This window comes from Cupressus sempervirens, chromosome 7, assembly GCF_028749045.1.
Source record: "Cupressus sempervirens isolate cs-2001-9-10 chromosome 7, ASM2874904v1, whole genome shotgun sequence".
NCBI classification, from domain to species: domain Eukaryota; kingdom Viridiplantae; phylum Streptophyta; class Pinopsida; order Cupressales; family Cupressaceae; genus Cupressus; species Cupressus sempervirens.
In genome coordinates, this window is record NC_143124.1 from 725,688,781 (window position 1) to 725,710,404 (window position 21,624).

The 21,624-nt window shown below is 35.4% G+C and overlaps 1 protein-coding gene across 1 annotated transcript in view; it reads left to right on the top strand.

Annotated features, from left to right (window-relative positions):
* EMB2785 (elongation factor family protein) overlaps positions 1-21,624 on the top strand; it is a 212,989-nt gene that overhangs the window by 167,253 nt on the left and 24,112 nt on the right. The window contains exon 14 of the mRNA XM_089792717.1: positions 1,947-1,996. Within this exon, the coding sequence (XP_089648843.1) occupies positions 1,947-1,996 (50 nt within the window). The remainder of the gene's footprint in view (positions 1-1,946; positions 1,997-21,624) is intronic.

The window sequence follows — 21,624 nt, forward strand, 5'->3', positions numbered from 1 at the left end:
CTTTAACATTACAAAACAAAATCTGCTGAAGCTCAAATATTTATTACATCAAATTAAACTAGCCCTCAAGATTTCTTCCAGTGAGATTTTTATATCCAATTGTTGATAATGTCACTTGTTCAATTAATTGCAAGCTTTCTATAGTGATAAATTGTATTTTAAATATTAAACTATAGGTGAAGGGCATTACACTCTACTTTTTTAGCATTTTTCATGTTTGATGCTAATTACAAACAATCAAGCTCTTTGTACAGTGAAAAAGTAATAAGCATTGGAGGACTTCTGCTAGGGAACCCAAGAGAAATTAACCTAAACATGTTACTATGTTATTGAACATTTTTTTCTCTAAAAGTTTATATAACATCAATGATAATAGTGTGGAAGCAATACAATGAAAATAACATTACATACACATACATGCAACACAGGCATAGATTACATTTCTCAAGGGTTCCATTCATGGAATCACATACGTGTTTTTTTAATTAAATAGATTACTCTTCAGTACAATGTCCCACAACCATAAGTGAATATCAAATACATCATCCTATAAATGAATACATAAATACAGCTAATAGGACAGGGTGTACTCGATAACATAACATCCACCGCACAAGCTGCAAGGCATATAATAATAATCGAAGTACAAATACCATACAATGTCCCTTAAGGATATCAAATGATATAAAGATACATGACAGAGGTAAGCCAACTGAGAATAAGTGCAAGTCTCCAAGTATGGTGAATAAGAATGGTGCAACTGCAACAAGAATGGTGAAACTACAGTAAGGATTCAAATCTTAACAATTTGAATACCATAGTCTACTCTCCTTCAAATTGAAAAATTCCCCACAGGGACAAATGCAACAAAGCCATTAAAAAGGTGATATAATACCAAAGCAAATATTGCAGCTAAATGCCTTAAGTCTACTCTCCTAAGAAAAAGAATAGTGGGATGGGAAGGGAACATTATGCCTCTGTACCCTTGTTTCGCAAATGTCTTTGGACAGAGAAACCCTACAAGACCTTGGGGATGCATCCTTTGGGTGCAACAGTTCAATATAATTAACTTATTAAGACATGATGCATTGGAGAATGAAGCCAATCTCTTAAATTTTGATTCAATTATGTTTCAAGAATTTTTGGGATTGATTAATAGTTTCATTGTTTATGACAATGATACTGTCATGTTATTTGAGGAACTAATTTAATGTAAGCAATATTGCAATTAAAGTAAGGAAGGAGTAAGGTTGCTAAATAAAATTGTTAAGATTTAATGATACTTTAAGGTTGAATTTCTTCAAAAGAGGGACTTATAGCGAAGCTAGTTTATTTCTTGCAATATAACCATGTTACTATAATATATGAAAGCTTGGCTTGTATTGTACTCTTTAAAGAAAATTAACAGGTAGGCTTGACATATCTCGCCTTTTATGGTTTTCCATTCTAATATTTTATACTGAATCTTTTATGTTCAGTAGAAACATAACTCATCTCTTGACTCCATTTCAGAGGAAGTAAATCATCATATCAAATTTATTTTGTTAGCATACCATTTCATTGTAACAATTGCCCTTTATATAACACAAGAACTAGATATTAAAACTCATTTCCCAAGAGTTGTCTTCTACAAAATTTCTTTTTATTGCCGTTGAAAAATGCCTACAGAATAGAATGTGCTAAAAATTGCATAAAAATTATACAAAAATGTTCCCTTTTTGAGAAATTTTGCTTATCCAGCATTTTTGACTTTTTCTGGGTTGATACAATTTTCCAAATGGTTTCTGAGGAGAAACATGGGAAAGGAGCAGAGTTTTCTGGAAATTTAATTACTCTCATCAATGACTTTGCATTCGTGTATATATATTTTAAATAATGCTAATAAACTGTGATTGATTGTGATAAAATTGAAAAAAGTTGCCTGACTATGAAAGTTCTGGTTACAGGTTATGGAAAATATCGTGGTCCTCTTGGGAGTGTAAGGAAAGGGGCACTGGTATGTGTTGCTTGTCAAAGTTAGAATGCTTTTTGTTCTGACTTTTTATGCATAGTTTATACATAAGATATGGCCAGTGATATGTTTTCTTGTTAAATGTTTTGTTATGTGTTATGTGGTAAATCAGATTCAAATATTTTCCAATATTTCTTATATTATCCAATTTTTTTCACTTTGAAAGCTGTAAACTGCAATTTTCCTGCTCATTTTTACTTTGTTCTGTTTTGATTTTTTCTAAAATAGAAGAGACTGGTTTTTAGTGTTTCCTAGTGTTCAACGAATTTGATATATTTAGATGGTCAAGGTATTTGGTGAGGAGCAGCTGAATCAATCAGTTGTGAATAAAATGTTGGAGCTTCAATATAAGGAGTTACGTTGTATTTCTTAATGATATTGTCTTGTGGTCATTGTAAACTATGCATCTTGTGTTCTGGTGATATTAAGTGTGCTGCTGATTATTCATTCCTTTGTTAGAATCCATAATTGGGTGTAGGAGGCTGGGAGGATTAATGGCTGCAGTTCATCTTATTCCTTAACTTCTGAGTGCAAATTCGTATACACTTGGAAGTAAGAATGTGTGGGCTCCATGTCAGTACCCTTGCACATCTCATGTGAAAGTTTTTATGATGCTGGCAACATAGAGGAATGTATGAGCTCCATTGAAATGCTTGAGTACCCCCTCACTGTTGGATATTCCATCATTCATTCTTAAGTAGTCCTGATTGTTTTGACTTTTTTTATTTTATAGTATATTTAGGATATTGTTTGGTTTCTGGAGAATGAATTGAAGGCTGAATTATTAATTTTGTGCTTCTACGTCCTGGCTAGGAGTTCAATTTGAGTGGTACAGGGCTTCTGTTTCACCATAGGGCAGCAGTTTATCAATTGCAGGATCATGTTCACCTAAGAAGGGTTTGTGTGACATTTCTGAGGGGTCGTGTTACAATTTTCAAGAGCTGCGTTGTATGGCTTGCAATATATATTATTGGGGATGCTATAGATTCACATTGGATTGCAAATTAAAAGTCAAAGCCAATCTATATTAACAGTGTAATTTCGAAAATCAGATTATCAAATTTGCAACAATAATAGTAAAGACTGCCGAATGTTTGATGAAATAAGATTATTGATTAGCAAAGGAAAATTGAGATTGTTACGGAGATAGCCAACTGGGGTTATTACATCATATCACTGTACAAGGTTTCATTCTTTTTCCAGGGGTTAGCATATAAGTGAGCTTTTACTCAAAAGTATGAGCTCGAATAGTCTATGTTGCAATGGTTACACCGCCAAACAAATCTCCTACCACCAGGTAATGCCTTAAGCATTGTTGTATAATGCCAAGGTGGTTAAGGTGTATCAATTTTAAAAGAGTTCTTCCCAGCAACATCAGTGGAGCTTCCACTTCCACTTTTAGCCATTGTGTTTGACTCTGAATAATGAACCCAAAATGGAAAGAAAACTCAAAGCATTCTTGTGAAAAAATGGAGAAGAAAATTGCATTATAATCCCTTAATACACATACAAAGTATAAAGAAGTATTTAAAACTTAATATTTAAAAAAAAACTTATAAAAAAAAAAACTTGGAATTATATTGAAAAGATGAACAAACGAAGATTCACTCACCTTTGACCACTAGATCTGCCTTCCCCAACAATTTGTAAGCCTTCGATGCATGCCTAAGCTAGGCATAGTGTTGACCTTTGAAGAAAAATGCTATAGTTGTAGAACAAAGCAAGAATGGTGAAAAATGCTTTATAGAAGAATGCAATAACATCAAGTAACCAAAGTCATGCTTTAGAGGTCAAAATTAGGGTTTTAGTTCACTTTTTATGTTTAAAAAAAAAAGAAAAAAGACATGTAGAGCCTGTTTTTGGACAATTGCAGCCATTGGTTCTGGTGGGTTTTGCCCAAGTTCTGCCTAGGTGCTGGGATTCAAAACAAGAACCCACATCGCACCAAATCCAGGATCCAAGCAAGTTAACTAGGACTTAACTTAAAGTAATCCAATACCCACAAATGTCAAGGCCTATGGCAAAGTGGTATACTAGTACCATTAGTGGTGCAAAGTATTTTGGGAGTCCAAGCACTTCAATTTCAGGTCCACAGGCTTGCAATGAGGTAAATCTACCATTGATGGGTGTAGTTGATGATTTTGAACCATTTAATGTTTGGAAGATGAGATAAAATTATTATTGTCCAACAAGAGACCACAAATGGATCTAAGGGGCTGAAGAGTACAATAGGGCCGTAGCCGGTAGTGGGAACACCAAATGGTGTCCGCTGACAGAACAAAGCAACAAAACATGAAACAAGAGGCAAGAAGCTAGAAGAAGAGCCTAAGTACTTCTCACAGGCGAGAAGTAACCCATAGCTAAAGGATAAGGCGTGAGGCAAAGGTGAGTACAAGTCCTGGACTGTCTCGAAGAACCACTAGATGTAGGATTGAGCTGTCGAGTGTAACCACAGCGAGGCCTCACAGATCTAGTGTGACACTGAGAAGTAGAGTGAAGACTGAGCGGCCTCTTCATCACAAAAATCAGAAGTTTGGAAAGAGGCTATGGATGTAGAGTATCAATCCATAATGGAAACAAGATTTGGGAGCTTGTTGATCTACCACCTAGTGAGAAACCAATTGGATGTAAATGGATATATGACTTAATATAATGCGGATTGCAGAGTAGATAAGCAAAAAGCCAAACTTGTGGCTAAGAGATATGCTTAAAAAGAAGGGATTAACTATGAGGAACAATCATTCCACAACAAAAATTAAAACCATCAGAATGGATTTTGCTTTACCTGTCTGATTCGGATGGAAATTGTATCAATTGGATGTAAAAAGTGCATTTCGTAATGGAGACCTTAAGGAAAAGGTCTATAGAGGGATAGATTGTGCCTAGTAGAGAAGAAATTTATGCAACCATGTTAAGTAACAATATTGTCTCAAGGAAGCTCCTAAAGCTTGTTCTATTAAAATTGATTAACATTTGCTAAAACATGATTTTAGTAGGCATCCGTATGATCCAAATCGTTACCTCAAGAAACAAGGGGGCATATTATTGATGGCTTAGTTATTGCTGGCAGCTCAGAAATAATATTTTAGAAAACCAAAAATGATCTCTAGAAGGCACTCAATATGTGAGGGATCTCGGGCTACTGTTCTGTTGTCTAGGCTTAAAGGTGTCACAAACTAATCACCATGTCTTTGTCTGCCAAATAAAGTATGCCAGGACACTGCCCAAGAAGTTCAGCATAATGGATTACAAACCCATGTCTACACTTACAGAATTGAGTTTACAATTATCTATTTCTGATGATTTCCTCAAGTGAATGCAACTCTCAATTGATAAATGGTTGGAGGTTTGATTTATTTGACATAAACTATATCAGATATCAGTTTGTCTGTAATGTGGCATTTTTGGCTAACTTGGGAAGTTGGGACATTACCTAACTTCTCCCTTTTACTCTATCAAATGGTTGCAATTAAACCAAGTAAAGGATGTTACACTTTCTCTATATATATATAGTATGCAAGATTCATATAGAATTGATAGCAATGTCTGATATATGAGATATGGTATGAATGAGATTACTTTATGACTTAGAGCGATCACAGTATGATGCTATGTCCAATACAGCAATTGTTTGCGTTATCTGATATGTTCATTTGATTATGCAAATATATAGATATCACTAGCAACGATATGTTGCTGTTCCAGATAGATATTTGAATGCTTGCAACTTGATAATGGATGCTGTTTATGAATACAAACTTCAATATTTGCAGTCACTTGGTGCTTGTTGTCATAAATTTCATTTTAATAAATTTATGTTAGCTATACACAATTTAGTCATGATTCCAATAAAATTATATATATATATATATATATATATATATATATATATATATATATTTTGATTGAGATCCTCCACAAAATATTTGTAGCTACCCGATATAGGAGCCAAGGACTAAGGGGTATCCATTTTGCCAAATTTGCTTGGGGCACGATCCCGAACTATCCCTTTTTCAATTTCAGAGCCACCCACTCAACGAAACTTGAACACTGATGGGCTCTTTAGGAACCTTACAACTTCACCAGTAGACCAAGGGCCCATTGACATATGTTTTTTTAAACTTAATTATTTTTATTTAAATAATAATATTATTTATTTATTTTAAAGATTTAGTTGTTTAATGTTTATTATAAATTTTTTTGCTATTTTGTTTTGTTTTATTTTTAATTAGTTTTTATTAATATATTAACAATATATTCTTAAAATTCTTATTGTTTCTCTAAGTCGAGATTCTATATTAATTGTATTTAAAATTTCATTAAAGATAAATTATAATACAAATAATATAAGGACTCTCAATGGTACTAATGGTTGATTGCATGTCCTTTAGACACAATTAGATTTGTAGTGCAAAGGATTTAAACATTTAAAAAATTAACAAAAATCGGAGAATTTACATTACATATTTTTTAATATGTCAAAAAAGTGCAAATACAATCAAAACCAATGTTGATGTATTTAAGTTTGACCTTTTGGACTAAGTTACATATTTTATTACAAATTTAATAGGTAATGCACAGTCTTCTTAAACTCCCGATGATTAAAGTAAGAGGACTTTTCAGAGACTATTGTATAGGTGCCTACATGAAATATTGGCAATGGTTTTTTAGAAACTTCCGACTCTTACATTCACTACTAAATACCAAGATTTTTGCATTCAAACTTGAGTTCGCACAGTTTGTCGAGCTCCTACTAAAAGTTTTTCTAAGGACTCCAGTTTTATGGCTTTGAAAGCAAGGTTTTTATTAGCGTTTTCTCTGTTTCAAACAGGGATGTCGTCCACTTTTACCTCTACATTTATTTCCTATTCATGGTCGATTTTGTAGAAAATTGTATTTTTACTATCCATTTTAGTTAAAGATGCGACTTATGATGAACATTTTTGTATTCTTTTTTATATATAGTCATGTCTTGGGTTTTTTGTGACATTTTTGTGCAAAGAGGTGGTCAAATCTACTTTCATTACATACATTTTTTTTTGATTTTAATGGTTTTTGTATATGTACTTTTGGTCGCTTTTGTAAAAGAATGTGATTTTTATAGGTGTTCTTAAATTTAAATAAGTTTATTATAGTCATCTTTACTGTCCAACGGTTTTTGTATGCCTGAGGTTGAAAGTTTTTTGAGTTCTTTACTCTTCAGTTGTGCTTGGGGTTTTTTGAATATTTTTTCTATAAAAAACTGGATTTGTATTTTCTCGTGTAATTAAATATTCACTAATTACACTTGACTTACTCTTACATAGAATAATGCATTGCGTAGTAGTTTGTCATTGAGACACCTAGGAGTGTGTCCCTTAATTAAGCACATTGTGTTGGAGAATTCCACTCTAGGTTGTGATAGTTGAAAACCAATTGGACTTTATGTGTGAGATCCACCTTTAGTGTACATGTTTACATTATCATCCTCATCATGACACATACTTCATTGCACAATGGAGTATGGTCAACCTTTGGTGGACACGTAATTCCACCTTGTGTATGTGATAGGTTATCTTCAAGGTTGCATGGGTGCGTGGGTACGGGAATGGGAATGGGTATTTTTCAAAACAGGGGACAGGGGTTCGTGTGTATGTCTATATATATATATATATATATATATATATATATATAAAATTATCTTATAGAAAATCTGAAAATCAAAATATCAGTCATGAGTCATGACATTGAGCATCCAAAACAAGAAATCCAAAAATGTTTAAACTTATAAATTTATAATATATACTACTGCTGAATGTTTTAACTTTAGAATTTAGATACTTAACAGAGAAGACAAACTTTAAATACGAACAATAACTTCATAAATCATATAGATAGGACATATTGATATTAGAAATGATAAACTTCTAGTTTAAACTTAAAAGTTTAAACAGTGAAAATCAGAAAAAGTTTATAGATTATAATTTATTGTTAATCAGTATTGTATCAAAGTCTCAAACTGATTACATATCGAAATAAGCTTGATAAACAGCAAGCTGATATGCAAACGAAAAACTAAAACAAAAATCAGACATCTTAATCTATTTTCTAGTCTTCTATGCCTTCATCATCCATATCAAGGTCCTCAGTTATGATGCTGTCCAAATAGTCATCACTCTCGAGCTCAGGTTCCTTTGTTGGTAGAGTAACAATAGGCAAGTCAATAAGGCCATCTACTTCAACCTCTCCATCCACAAGGGTAGCAAGTTCTCCATTAGGTGGGATTTGATCCCATTTTGATGAAGGACCGTCATTGTATCCAGGATCTAGACGAGAGAAGAGACAAAGTGAGCTGTGAATGTACACCAATTTCTCTGCTTTCTTTGATCCCAAATGGTTTCTCAATAGTGAATGATTGAACCTATAAGTACTCCAATTTGTCTCACAAGATGAAGAGCTAGCTACTTGTGAGAGCAATCTTATTGCAAATGATTGCAATTCAGGAGCTCCACTTTCATGGTTCCACCACCACTCTATAGGGTCTATCTTTAATTTCATATCATATAAAGCTTCCACTGAACCAAACTCACCTTGCCCACGTGAAAACTTATTCCATTGACTCCTTACAACTGCAGCATCCTCACCTCGGCTATAGATCTTTTTTATTGCAGCCCAAAATCCTTTCATTACCTCACTATCCTGATGTGGAGCCCTCTTCCCAGTCACTTGTATATCATGCCATTTAGGATTAAGAACATATGCAACACAATGAAGAGGTGTGTTAAGCTTATTCCATCTTCCATGTAACTTCTCCTCTATCAAAGGATATAGAGAAGGGTCTTTTATATCAGTTATTGTCTTGACTTTTTCACACATGGAATCTACTGCTTCATAAATTTCTCCCAAACATGCCTTATCTGAATTTGCAAATCTGATCAGCTCACATATGGGATTAATAAACTCCACAACAAATTTCACATCAGCCCAAAAATGCTCATCAAGAATCATACCTCACACATCAACAGCAGTATCTGAAGTAGATTGTCTCCAAGTTGTCCATGCTTCACTAACAACTGTGGAACACAAAGCTCCCTTGACTTCACAAAGGCGGTCAAGAAGAATGAAGTAAGAAGCAAAACATGTATCAGCAGGTTTGAGTAGCTCCACCTTGGCAAATTTACGATAGATGGCTTGTGTGTGGTGGTGATTGCATATAAACGTTTGTATTTTTCTCCCCTTCTCTATGAGATCTGTAATCCATTAAAACTTGCCAATGTCTTTGAGTGCATTATTCAACGAATGCACACAACAGGGTGTCCAAAATATATGCTTGTACATTTTTTGCACCAACATACCTCCTGCTTTACAAATTGGGGCAGCATCAATAACAACTTGGACCACGTGTAGCCCCCACCTCCTCAATGCCCTCACATAGCTGGGTGTGTAGAAACTCTGCATTTTTTTCTTGCCCTGAATAGTCTATTGCCTTCAAAAAATAAGGCCTTTTGCTGCATGTTAGCATGATATTAAGTAATGGATGATTTCTAGCATCTGTCCACCCATCCATCACAATACTGCATCCCTCTGTAGCCCACACTCTTTTCATTGGTGTAGTTTGTTCATCTAATCGACTTTTCTCTTTATCAAGTAAAGTAATGCGAAGCTTTTCATATCCAGGTGGTTTATACCCTGTTGGTCCATGAAGGATAGCTTGGACCATCTCAGTGTAGAAAGGGGAGTGAGAAACATTAAATGCTATTCCATTTGCATAAAAGAATCGTGCGATTGCTGCATCAACAACATCTCGACCGTGCACATCAAACAATTTTCCAATGGGATTTGAGCTGCCAATGTGTTGTCTCTTGCGGGCATGTTCTGCTGCTCCATCTGTAGTTGAGACATCTACTACTGAATCTCCATGTTGACTCCGTACAGGCCCTATTGTGGAAGCATCAAAGCTCTTCTTAGCAACTTTCCCTTTAGCCCTTTCTTGCTCCCTTATAAGATCATATTGTTCCACCACATTTGTACAAGGATCGACACCTACCCTAGCTATGTGAAGGAAGTGAGCCTTCACTTTTGTGTAAGAACCTTTCCATTTTAAAGGGAAAAGCTTGCATGTCACCTCGGCTGATCCACCTGAACCCTTTGGCCCTCGAACACGATCAACATACTTCCACAAAGGATACAACCCTTGCTTTCCTCCGCTTGACATTCTACCTGGAAAGATAAAAAAAATATTCGATAATTAGTGTCAAACTGTAAACTCAATCAAGAAGATATTGTATAGCAAATAAAAAAGAATCAAAGTTGGTTTATATTGCTTTATATTTTAAATTTAATAACTAAAATAAATTTCAGTTTAAAATTTAAATGATTATTTAAATTGTAAACATCTATTTAAAAATCTATATTATAATTTAAATTTATTAAAATTTAATGACTGTGTATTGTGACAAGCCAAAAGAGTAAACTACTAAACTGTAAATGAAATCAATAAAATAATATTTTTACTAAATTTTATCAATTTTAAATTATATAAATATTAAAGACTAAAGTTAAACGATAACATTTTATTTCAATAAACTATATAAATATTGAAATTCAAAAATATTTATTAATTTATTTGGTTTAAGTTTACTGTTTAACCTTAAAGTTTAAACTTATTATTTTAAATTTATAATATATCCTAAATATAATATGTCGATCATATATAAAATATTAAAAAGTTAAAACTCAAAAAAAGTTAAAAAAAATAAACAAAAATGTCGAGAGCTTATAGAAACATAATTTCTAATTTCTAAACTATAATTTCTAAATAATTTCTAAACGTCAAGTGTAGAAATAAAAATATGAAGTCTTAACTTACAAAAAACAAATACCTTTGTGTGCGAGGAGTCTGTGGACTGTGAAAAATCGAGAAAACAGTGTCTGTATGGATGAAAAACTAACGTGTAAACTTTGCCTTGTGTTTTCCAGCGACGACTCTTTCCTTCCGTTTTCCAACTTGCGTTTTTCAGCTATGTCTACCTACGTTTAACCCACCGCGTTTTTCAGTGATGTCTTTGCCTGTGTTTAATCCACGATTAGAAACTTGTGTTGACAAATGGAAATAGCGGACGGTGACTAAAACTCGTGTTTTTGGTCAATATAATGCCGTGTTTTAGGTCAAATTTTAGGTTTCCTTTCCGGCACAACAAATTGTACTGCCTCTAAAAAAAAATTGATGTGGCGTTTCGAAATATTGGAAATGTGCCCTAGTCTATACCCGGTACGGGATACACGTCCCAGTACCTAGTATGTGTACCAGGGGTCTGGGTACGCGTACCCGTGCAACCTTGGTTATCTTCTTATGATTGTCTCTTATTGCCTTGCCTATAGAACAAGGCCTATTATGTACCTTTTAATCATGTAATGTCAATGTCCATTGTCAATAATATAATTCTTGCATCTTAATGCAATTGTCTTTCCATTCTCTTGTGGAAGTTGTCTTGGACTTTCATTTGATAGTGGGGGTGTTGTAGAATTACCTAAAACTATAACATGTTATCAAAGCTCTCAGGGTGTGAACAACTCTTCTCAAGAAGTGCAATCTTGGTTTGATCCAATTGTGGGTGCAAAATTTGACAATTTGGGCATCATTATTGCATAGTCTATTTGGAGAAAATTTGGGGTTTTGAGATGGATCATGGAGGCTTTGCAACCAAGGAAATAGTGTGCGATATGTTGGCTCTGCAAGTGGGCACTAGGTATTGATGCCTATCCTTGTAGGGCGTGCGTGGCCTTGTATTGCCCCCCCTCCTCGTGTTTTACTTCTTTCCTTTGTTTCTCGGTTTTTTCTTTGTTGGTTTATTGACACATGCCTGTTTTGTGCATGTATTGTCCGATATGCCTGTGCTAGTTTTGATTTTTGGTGCTAGTAGGGTTGTGTTCTAACCATTTTCTTTTGTGTTATTTCTCTTTGATGGGTTCTACGATTCATGGGAACAATGAGACAAAGGAGAACCCTGCCATTGTTGATAGGAATGGTGAAAATGAGGATGAATTTGGAACTAGTGTCGTTGTTGTGGAGAAGCCGTCTTACAAGTCTATGGTTGTTGAAGACGTCATTACTGTTCGTCCAACAAGTGCATGTTTTAATGGAGAAATTGTGTGGGCTCTTACCTGGGGGCCAAAGTTTGGAAACAACGGTGGAGCCAATGGAAGATGACCGGGAGAATGTACAAACAGTTTTGAGCCTAGAGGAAGCAACTTGAGTAAGCCACCTTTTCCTGGGTTGAAAACTTTCTTGCTTTCTTTGAACCAAGACATGGTAATGGGCATAAAAACGAAACAAACTTGGCTAAAGCATTTTGCCATTTCTTTTTTTGCATGGATAATAAGATTCTGCTTGCTAGAAAGTTTCTTGATTGTTGCATTAATACAGTTTTGGGGAAAAAGTTGGTTATGACTATTAACTTCTGTTGTATGATTCAACGAGGGTTGTTTGTTATTTTCTTTAAAAATAACAATATGCAAGAGTGGGTTTTGGAGAAAGCTTTTTTGAATGTTGGGCAAACTCTTTTCAGAGCCTTTCCCTAGTCTCCCAAAGGTAACTTTGATCAATTTCTTGCTAGGTCTTCACCTCACTGGGTTGAAATTTCTAATTTGCAGCTAAAGTTTTGGCCGTTTGTTCCCCAAATCCTCAAACCTCTTGGTTTAGTCCCACAAGTTGAAGAGCCTAACATTACTCTTCCCCATCTTTAACGCTCGTGTCCTTATTGCTCTTGAACCCCAAGTGGACTTCCTAGATCTGATTTCAGTTGACCTTGAAGGAGATTTTTTTCTTTTGGAGTGTGTCCTTTCTCAGTAACATAGATGCTTGCTTCTACTGTAAGCTTAATGGGCATACAAGAAAAGATTGTCCTACATTAAAGAATATCCAGAAAGCTTTCAATTATGCTAACCCTAGAATCCCTAGCAAGGTGAATGATTTTCCTTCTCAACCCCAGATCCTCTGTTCCCCCTAAATCCAGTAAAGAAGGTAATAATGTTATTGTTATGGATAAAGATGGCCATGAGGAAAATATTGGTGATGTATTGAGCGTTAAAATTGTTTCTCTTTCTAATCCTCTATTTGATGATGATTTTGATGTTTTTCTTGCAAAAGGTAATAATGATAACAATGTCTCCTCTAGTTGCCAATCAGTAGGTTATAATAATGAATTAATGCCTCCAAAGCTTAATGCTCAATTGTAAGCCCTCAATAGCATAATGAGTAGAGCAAATGAAAATATTAAGTCTTCCATAGCATCTATAGGGCAGTGGAGTGACCTTCTAGAGGGTCAACCTCTTGAAGATAATGTTGGTATGAATGGAAATGAGGGAGTTGATCAAATTATTGTTGAAAATATCGACACTGAGGAAATGGAAGATGAGGGAACTCCTTTTACATAAGTTGTTAGTAAGAGTGCTATTGGAAAAAGGAAATGTAATGAGAGACCTTCCATTTCTAATTAGAAAGGAAGTAATAAAGATGCAAATTCTAAACTTCCAGAATGTTTCAATAGGCTTTACAAATACAAGAACCCTTCCAATTAATTGTTTCCATGATTAATATTCATAGTAAAAATGTTTGGGGTTTAGAAATTCTTGATAGGAAATATATTGTCAGAAAGTGGTGCAATGACATCTCTAGAAAAGATGTGATCTGTCTTTAGGAGATTAAGGTGGTTGGGTAGCATGCATACAATACCCTTAAATTTATTTGGGACAGGGCTACTTGTTTGTATACTAATCATAGTAAGGGGAAAGGGGGCACTACCTTTCTCATCAATCTAGTTTGGGCTGATAAAATCATTGGTGATGGTACTTCCCCATGTCAAAGGGCCCAATGGTAAGCGAGATTATAAATGTGTTTGACATTTGCAACCTTTATGCTGCAAACGAGTATAAGAATAGAGCTCTGTTTTGGGAATGGCATTCGGCTAATCCTCCTAAAGCTAATTCAATGCTGACAGATGCACAACTTTTATTGCAGTAATGAACACTGATGTTAAAGAATAGATTTGCTCCAGAATGTGTATATGTTATTACAAAAATAATAGAGATAATAAAATGTTCTTGAACTTGAAATGTAAATCGATCCTTTGATGTGCTTGCATTAATTGATTTTGATGCCTTGTTATTCGGGCGGATCAAGTATACATATCACACGGAGGGGTGTGAGAGTGAATGGGCATGTCTTTGAATGGAGACATGAACATTCACCATCACACCGGTTCAGTGTTAATTAGTCATGCCCGATTTGTTATAGACTTACACAAGTCTTAATAATGTGTAACCAATCATTATGAATTGTAGCCCGATATAATATAGATCGATAGTGATCTAAAATCAAAGGAATCAGAATAACTATTGATCATGCCTTAAATGATCTCAGACAATATATATATGATCATCGGTTTCAACTGTGCATTGTTCATATATTGCTATAATACACACACACACACATATAACAGTATGTGCATCATATTGGTATACATATATACATATTTATATATATGCTGATCACAGTTATTGTTAGACCAAAGCTACATGCTTTAACACTCCCTCTTAGCTAGGGAAGACAAAGTGCATATATATAAGTTATCCTTATTTGAAAAGTGATATCATCTAGATATACTTAAGAAATTCAAGTCTCATGATATTCTTTCCAGTTATGGTTTTTACACAGATATCAAGTCTCATGATATCTACCATAAGAGATCATGGTATATCCATAGATATTATGTCACTTAATATCCACCATGAGTTTGAACACATTGATCTTCAACAAATATCAAGTCACATGATATCTATTAACATGCTCTTTTAACTATCATGATTTGTCCATGAATATCAAGTCACATGATATTCATCATGATAGTAATCTAATAATTATAAAGTTGTCACCTTATATTATTAGAATCAACATTTCATATTAAAAGATTGTCACCTTTTGATAATGTACATAGGGTAGGCCCATAAGTCATAGAGTCACACATATGACAAAAGAGTTTACACTTTAAACATCTTTATTAAATAATATCTACCATAAGAGATCATGGTATATCCATAGATATTATGTCACTTAATATCCACCATGAGTTTGAACATATTGATCTTCAACAAATATCAAGTCACATGATATTCATCATGATAGTAATCTAATAATTATAAAGTCGTCACCTTATATTATTAGAATCAACATTTCATATTAAAAGATTGTCACCTTTTGATAATGTACATAGGGTAGGCCCATAAGTTATAGAGTCACACATATGACAAAAGAGTTTACACTTTAAACATCTTTATTAAATAATACAAATTTACAAAGTTGAGACTCAATCTCATAAACTTACATTTCAACCATACCAAGTTTCTTTCTGAAATGATCAACCTTCACTTTAGGAAGAGCTTTGGTGAGAATGTCAGCTGTTTGATTACCTGTATTAATATATTCTAATTGAATAGCTCTTCTTTCCACCATGTCTCTTATGTAGTGGTAAGAAATTTCTATATGCTTGGATCTATCATGAAATACCGGATTCACAGATAACTTGATACAACTTTGGTTATCACAGTGAATAGTGGTAGGTTTCATAGGCTCACATAATAAGTTAGAAAGCAACTTTCGAAGTGACACTGCTTCTCTAGCTCCCATTGCTGTTGCAATATACTTTGCCTCAGTAGAACTCTGAGCAACTGAAGCTTGCTTTTTGCAGATCCATGAGATCATAGCTGAACATAAGTTGAAACAACATTTTGATGTGCTCTTTCGGTCTTTTACACTTCCGACCCAATCAGAATCAGTATATCCATAACTCTGAGCTAGTATTCTCATATTTAAGTTCATACTCAATAGTGCCTTGGAGATACCTTAATATATGCTTCAAAGCAACAAGATGAATTTCACGAGGTTCACACATGAACTAACTTAATGCATTCGCAACATAGCAGATATCAGGTTGAGTATTCACAAGATACATCAGAGACCCAATTATTTGTCTGTATAAAGTGGGATCAACTAGTCTGGATTCAGCGCTTGCTTCCTTTAGCTTGTGTAAGTTGGTTTCCATAGGTGTTGACATTGGTTGATAGTTCCACATTCCAAATCTTTTCAGAATATCAACAGTTTACTTCTTTTGATGTAGGAAGATATTCTCAAACTTCTGACAAATTTCCAATCTAAGGAAGTAATGAAGAATCCTTAAGTCCTTCATTTCAAATTCAAAAGCCAAATCTTTCGTGCACTAATTAATGAGATGTTCTTCTCCCATAATCAGAAGATCATCAACATAAAGAATTAGAATCAACATACCACTTTTAGTTACTTTAAAGTAAAGATTTGGATCAGCAACATTCTTGGTGAATCCAAGATTTAGAAGATATTTATTAATCCTTTCATATTAGGCTCGGAGAGCTTGTTTGAGTCCATATAGAGCCCTTTTCAATTTAGATACATAGGAGGCAGCATCATGAGTCACAAATCCTTCTAGTTGTTCCAAGTATACTTCTTACTCAATTGTTTCATTTAGAAAAGCAGTTTTTACATCTATTTGATGGATTTTCCAACCTTTAGCTGCTATAATGGCTATTATAACTCTAACTGAGGTATACTTGGCAATTGGTGCAAAAGTTTCTTCAAAGTCAATTCTGTCCTTTTGAGAGAACCCTCTAGCCACAAAACGAGCTTTATATTTTTCAATGCTACCATCTGTAACATACTTAACTTTGAAGAGCCATTCAGAAGAAACAACAAATTTTCCTTTAGGTCTAGGAACTCTATACCAAACATCATTTTTTAGTATTGATTAATATTCTTCCACCATTGCATCTTTCCAGGCTTGATGTTTAAGTGCTTCTGAAGCATTAGAAGGTTCAGAGTTTGGACTATCGCACATGAATGCATTGTGTTGGTAAACAGATTGTTCTTTTACTCAACTTCTTTGAATGCCTAATGTTCGTGAACAATAACTGGTTACAATAGTTGGGAAATCGTAGCTAAGTAATTGACTTCCCTCTGAATTCTTAGGTAGAACTCCCTTGGATTTATGATTTGTGATGAATATTGTTTGTTCCTAATTCTAAATGGGATTTGTTCTTGACTAGAGAATAGGAGAGGTAAACCAAGTTAGGCCTAAACAGGAACTAACTTAGGCAAAGATTTGGGTCTTAAAATTAACCAAACTTGTGAACTCACACATCTTATGAACTCGCAGAATTTGACGATACGTTAATGGATTCTATCTATGAATTAGTTGTTTAACTGAAAGCTTCTAACTCTAGTAAAGAAGAGACTAACTTAAGGAAAACACAAAACAAAATCTCTTTTAACTTTCAATAACACTATTATTTTACAACAGCTTGTTGTATTGAACAGGGGAACAAAAGTCCGTTTATTCCTTAACTCAATTCAACTGAAAGAGATATCTTAAACTATCATAAAACAGTGGAATAGAAAATGATTGACACAAAACACATTCAACTTGTCTCTGCAACATGAAGTATTTCACACCAAAAATTATCCAACCTTCTATTAATCTTTCAATTAGGTACATATAGGATTCTGAGATGACTGTTACAAAATGAGAGTCCAATCGGTTCATCTCCTTAAAATTGACAAATGGCAAGGAGCCAATTGTCAATTATAATCTTTACATCAAAATATGAAAGGGCGGGATAAGAATCACTTCACCTTCTTTCCTTTTTCTAACTTTGCCTTATAAGCTTTGGCGGCAACAATGATTAGGATCAACTCCTCATGTCTATGAACATGAACATTAGTGTATCTTAAGAACCACTTGGAATAGTCTCTAGCTAGATCTTTGATGGCATTCAACCCCTCTTGTATTTCCTCCATAGCCACGTGTATACACCTGCCAAGCTTTTGGAGCTTAGACATTTTGTTCTGGTGATCAGAAGATTTCTCTGTTAAGCTATCCAGATAATTAGAGAAATTCTTTTGCATGACAGCAACTCCAACTATCCCTTTTCCTTGTCCACTGGCTTGGGAGTCTGTATGTAGGCCTCTTAGTAATTCATAGTTTCTGTCTTGCTTGTTTTTAACTTTGCTCTCTGTATCTTTTAATCCTTCTTCTGCCACTAAAATCATTTCAGCTTTAAATTGCATACTCTATAGCCATTCAACTAAGGGCTCATCTCCTTTAGGCAGAATCTTTGTCTCCACTGCTTCCGTAGATTTCATTTGGATGACCAGTTTCAATAAAGAAATGCAATCCTCACTCTTGGCCTTTTCTGTTGACAGGGTAGCTCGGTTAGCCGAGATGTTAGCTTTCTCCATTTCAAGCCTCAGTACTGCATTACTAAACCACTCTATGATCACAAGTCCTTTGGACTTGAGTTTTCCGCTCCACTCTCTACCAATTTTCCCAAAGTGTTTGTCCTCTTGCAGATGAGAAATGATAGCTTGGATATTTGCGGCTGTAGGATAATTGGTAGGGGGAACTCCCGAAATATTTGCTAGTGGAGCAATTAGTTGCCTGATGAAATGATTAAGTTGATGAATCTCCGCTTTCATCCTGACTTTGGCAAGTTTGAGGCTTTCTAGTTCCTCTTCTATCGCTTCATTTGTTGACTTCTGCAGGCCCACCTTAGTGTCATGCATAACTTTCTTGAGGTCCAGAGATTGCAAGGTGAAATCATTAGTAGTTAGGTCTTTTATTCTCCCTTGGTAGGTTTAGCAATTCCCATAGTCAAGTGCCCTGCATTAGGGTCTCGGCCAAGAATTGATAGAGTTTTCTGTTTCTTAACCTTGCTCAATGCTGATCCAGAGCGAATGGCTAGAGATAGAGTCTCCTTGTTTGGAATTCCCTCCTCTATCCTTTTCTTCTTCCTATCTAAGGTATTTTCAAGCCATGATTCAATGCCAATCACCTTAGATGTAGTCCCGAGCGTATCTACACTGAACATTTTCCTTTTGACTGGAGTTAATGTCTTTGTAGCTGAAGAGAAAGGATTCTTTGGGGCCTGGGAAATAAGTTTTGAAGTTTCGGGACCCTTCTCGCAAAACATCTTTCTCGGGCATGCTCCTTTGGTATGACCCTCTTTTTCGTAGTTTGTACACCATAGGTCTTTACCTTCCTTCATTAGCCGTTTGAGATCCTTCCTCAAGGCTTGGATCGTTTTCGACTCTTCCTCACTCTCCTCCAAACTCTCACTAGAGCTTCCATGCCGTCTCCTATTGGAGGTTTTATTTTCACTTGCAATGTCCATGGCATGCATACAAGCATCTCCAAAAGTGGATGGTGGGACTATCTTCATTTTTTTTCTTAAGGACGAGGTGAGGCCTTCAATAAACCATCTGTTCTTTAACCCGTCCGCAAGCTTATTGTCCAATTTGTTGATGAGCTCCTTCAGTCGCCTGGTATAAGCCTTCATCGATTCCTTCTTGTCTTGCCTGGTGTTATAGATTTCTGTGACAATTTTATCATCATCTCTTAACAATTTGAATTCCTCCTCAAATGCTCCACACAGGTTATCCCAAGTGTTCTTCTTGCTAGCATCCAAGTCTGCATACCAATCTATGGCAATCCCTCTTAATGTGGCAGGAAATGCCTTCAACCATTCATTACTATCGTTCTCCCTATTTGCTTGCCATATAGTTATACAGATTTTGCAATGGCGAGCAGGGTCCTCTGATCCATTCCCCGTAAATTTTGGCAATTTTTGTTTATCGACTGCCATGTTCTTTCCTTGTTTCCGCCTTGCCAATGGAACCCCTCCTCCCGAGGGAACACCACCACCGGATGGAACCCCACTTCCCAATGGAACACCACTTCTTGATGGAACTCCACGTCCTGATGGAACTTTACTTCCCGATGGAACACCACTTCCCGCTGGACTAGACTCTTGACTATTTATCTCCTCTTAATGGAATTCTTGTTGTGCAGGGGTTTCTGGGTTTTTGCACCCGAACTGCCTTCTTGATGTTTCTGAAATAACCAATTTGGCTAGTTCCTCAATGGTATGTTCAATCCACCCTTCCTAACTTTGATGGGAATCCCCTTGTGTTCTCAAGTTACAACGTCTCTCTTCTTGCTGCTGGAGACGTAAGGTTCTTAGGGCGACTTCCTCCTCAGTTTTGCCCTCTGGTATTTATTTGGAATCAGGGGCATGAAGTAATTTAGTGCCTATCTTCCTATCTTGGCTTATTGGATTCCTCTACTTTGTGATTTCGTGCCCTCTCAGTAAACCGTTGAAGAACTTGTTGCCTTCTTCTTTCCCTCTCGAGTTGTGCTCTTTCGTCCTCAATATGTACGAGGTTTCTTGCCAAAAGCTGAGGAATCTGTCCTAGGAGATCATGCACTGCTGGTGGCACAAAGAGTTCATTGTGTACCATGCTCTCAGGAACCGTCCTATCACAGGCTTCCCTTTGCACGTAATACTTGACCGCAACTTCCCACACTGTCACTAGGTCGCGTGTCAACTGATCCTTCCTAGTTATTTCTTCCTCCTCTTTGTCGCTATTTATAATTTGGATGCAAGGTATAAATGGTCTTCCCATTAGTCCTTCCTGTCAGCACAATACCTCCAGATCTAAACTTAGGCAACGGCGCCAAAAATGTAGAGAGGTAATATTACTCAAATTCAGAGATACAAAATAACACAATTGATACACACATGCATAAAACATAGAATATACTAGTAATACCACAATCCAATAGGCAAGGAAATGATTTCTTTATTAATACTAGAAAACCCACATCCGTACATTACCAATGTTCCAAATATTTATAGACAAGTTGGTCAGTTGGAAGCCAACTGACGCATTTCCTCAACACCTAACTACCCAACCCGACAAGTTTAACAAGTATTAAACCTAACCAGTATTTTATTCTAACTACATAGCCCCTTATCTCTTTGTTATTGTTGTTGATGCAATGTACTATATTCTAAGTGCTCAAGAGTTAGCCACCCACCCCCCCCCCCCCCCAAAAAAAAAAAAAATTAAAGGCATCACCCTACTTTCCTGGTAAACTTCTCAACTCTGTGCAGTTCTTGAAACAATTAAAATCGAAGGATGATAATTTTTTTAGCGATGTTTCTACTAAGACAATTTATAATATGATGAAAGATAATGATTCCATTTTGAAGTGGGTTAACCACAATTGGAAATTTGATTGGTCACACTCTAGATGGCACCTTATCGCATACTAGTTCTAGCATTACCCTGGTGAGCCTAAAAAGATTTGTTTTAGATGGATCCGTCTCCTCAAAAAACTTGCTGTTGGGTCAAGATTATCCTCTTTGGGTCTTGAGTCTGGTCTTTGTTCCTTTTTTAATCAATGTGAAACCTTTGAGCATCTTCTTTTTGAGTGTTAATATGCTTATGAAGTTTGGTCTATTTTCTTTGGTAAGCCTATTATATGGAGTAACAATGTGGGTATTTCTTGGCATGAAGTTGTTTCTGGTTTTCCTATTCCCTTTAGCATGAAGTTGAATAAGTTTTGTTTTTTCCTTCACCATGGAAATCTTATGGTTTCTTTGGATAAGGAGAAATGTGGATATCTTTCTACACAAGAAGAGGGTGCTTGCTGAGTTTAACTATAAACTCATCTATTTTTCTATCATGACACAGGTATCTGTTGTTC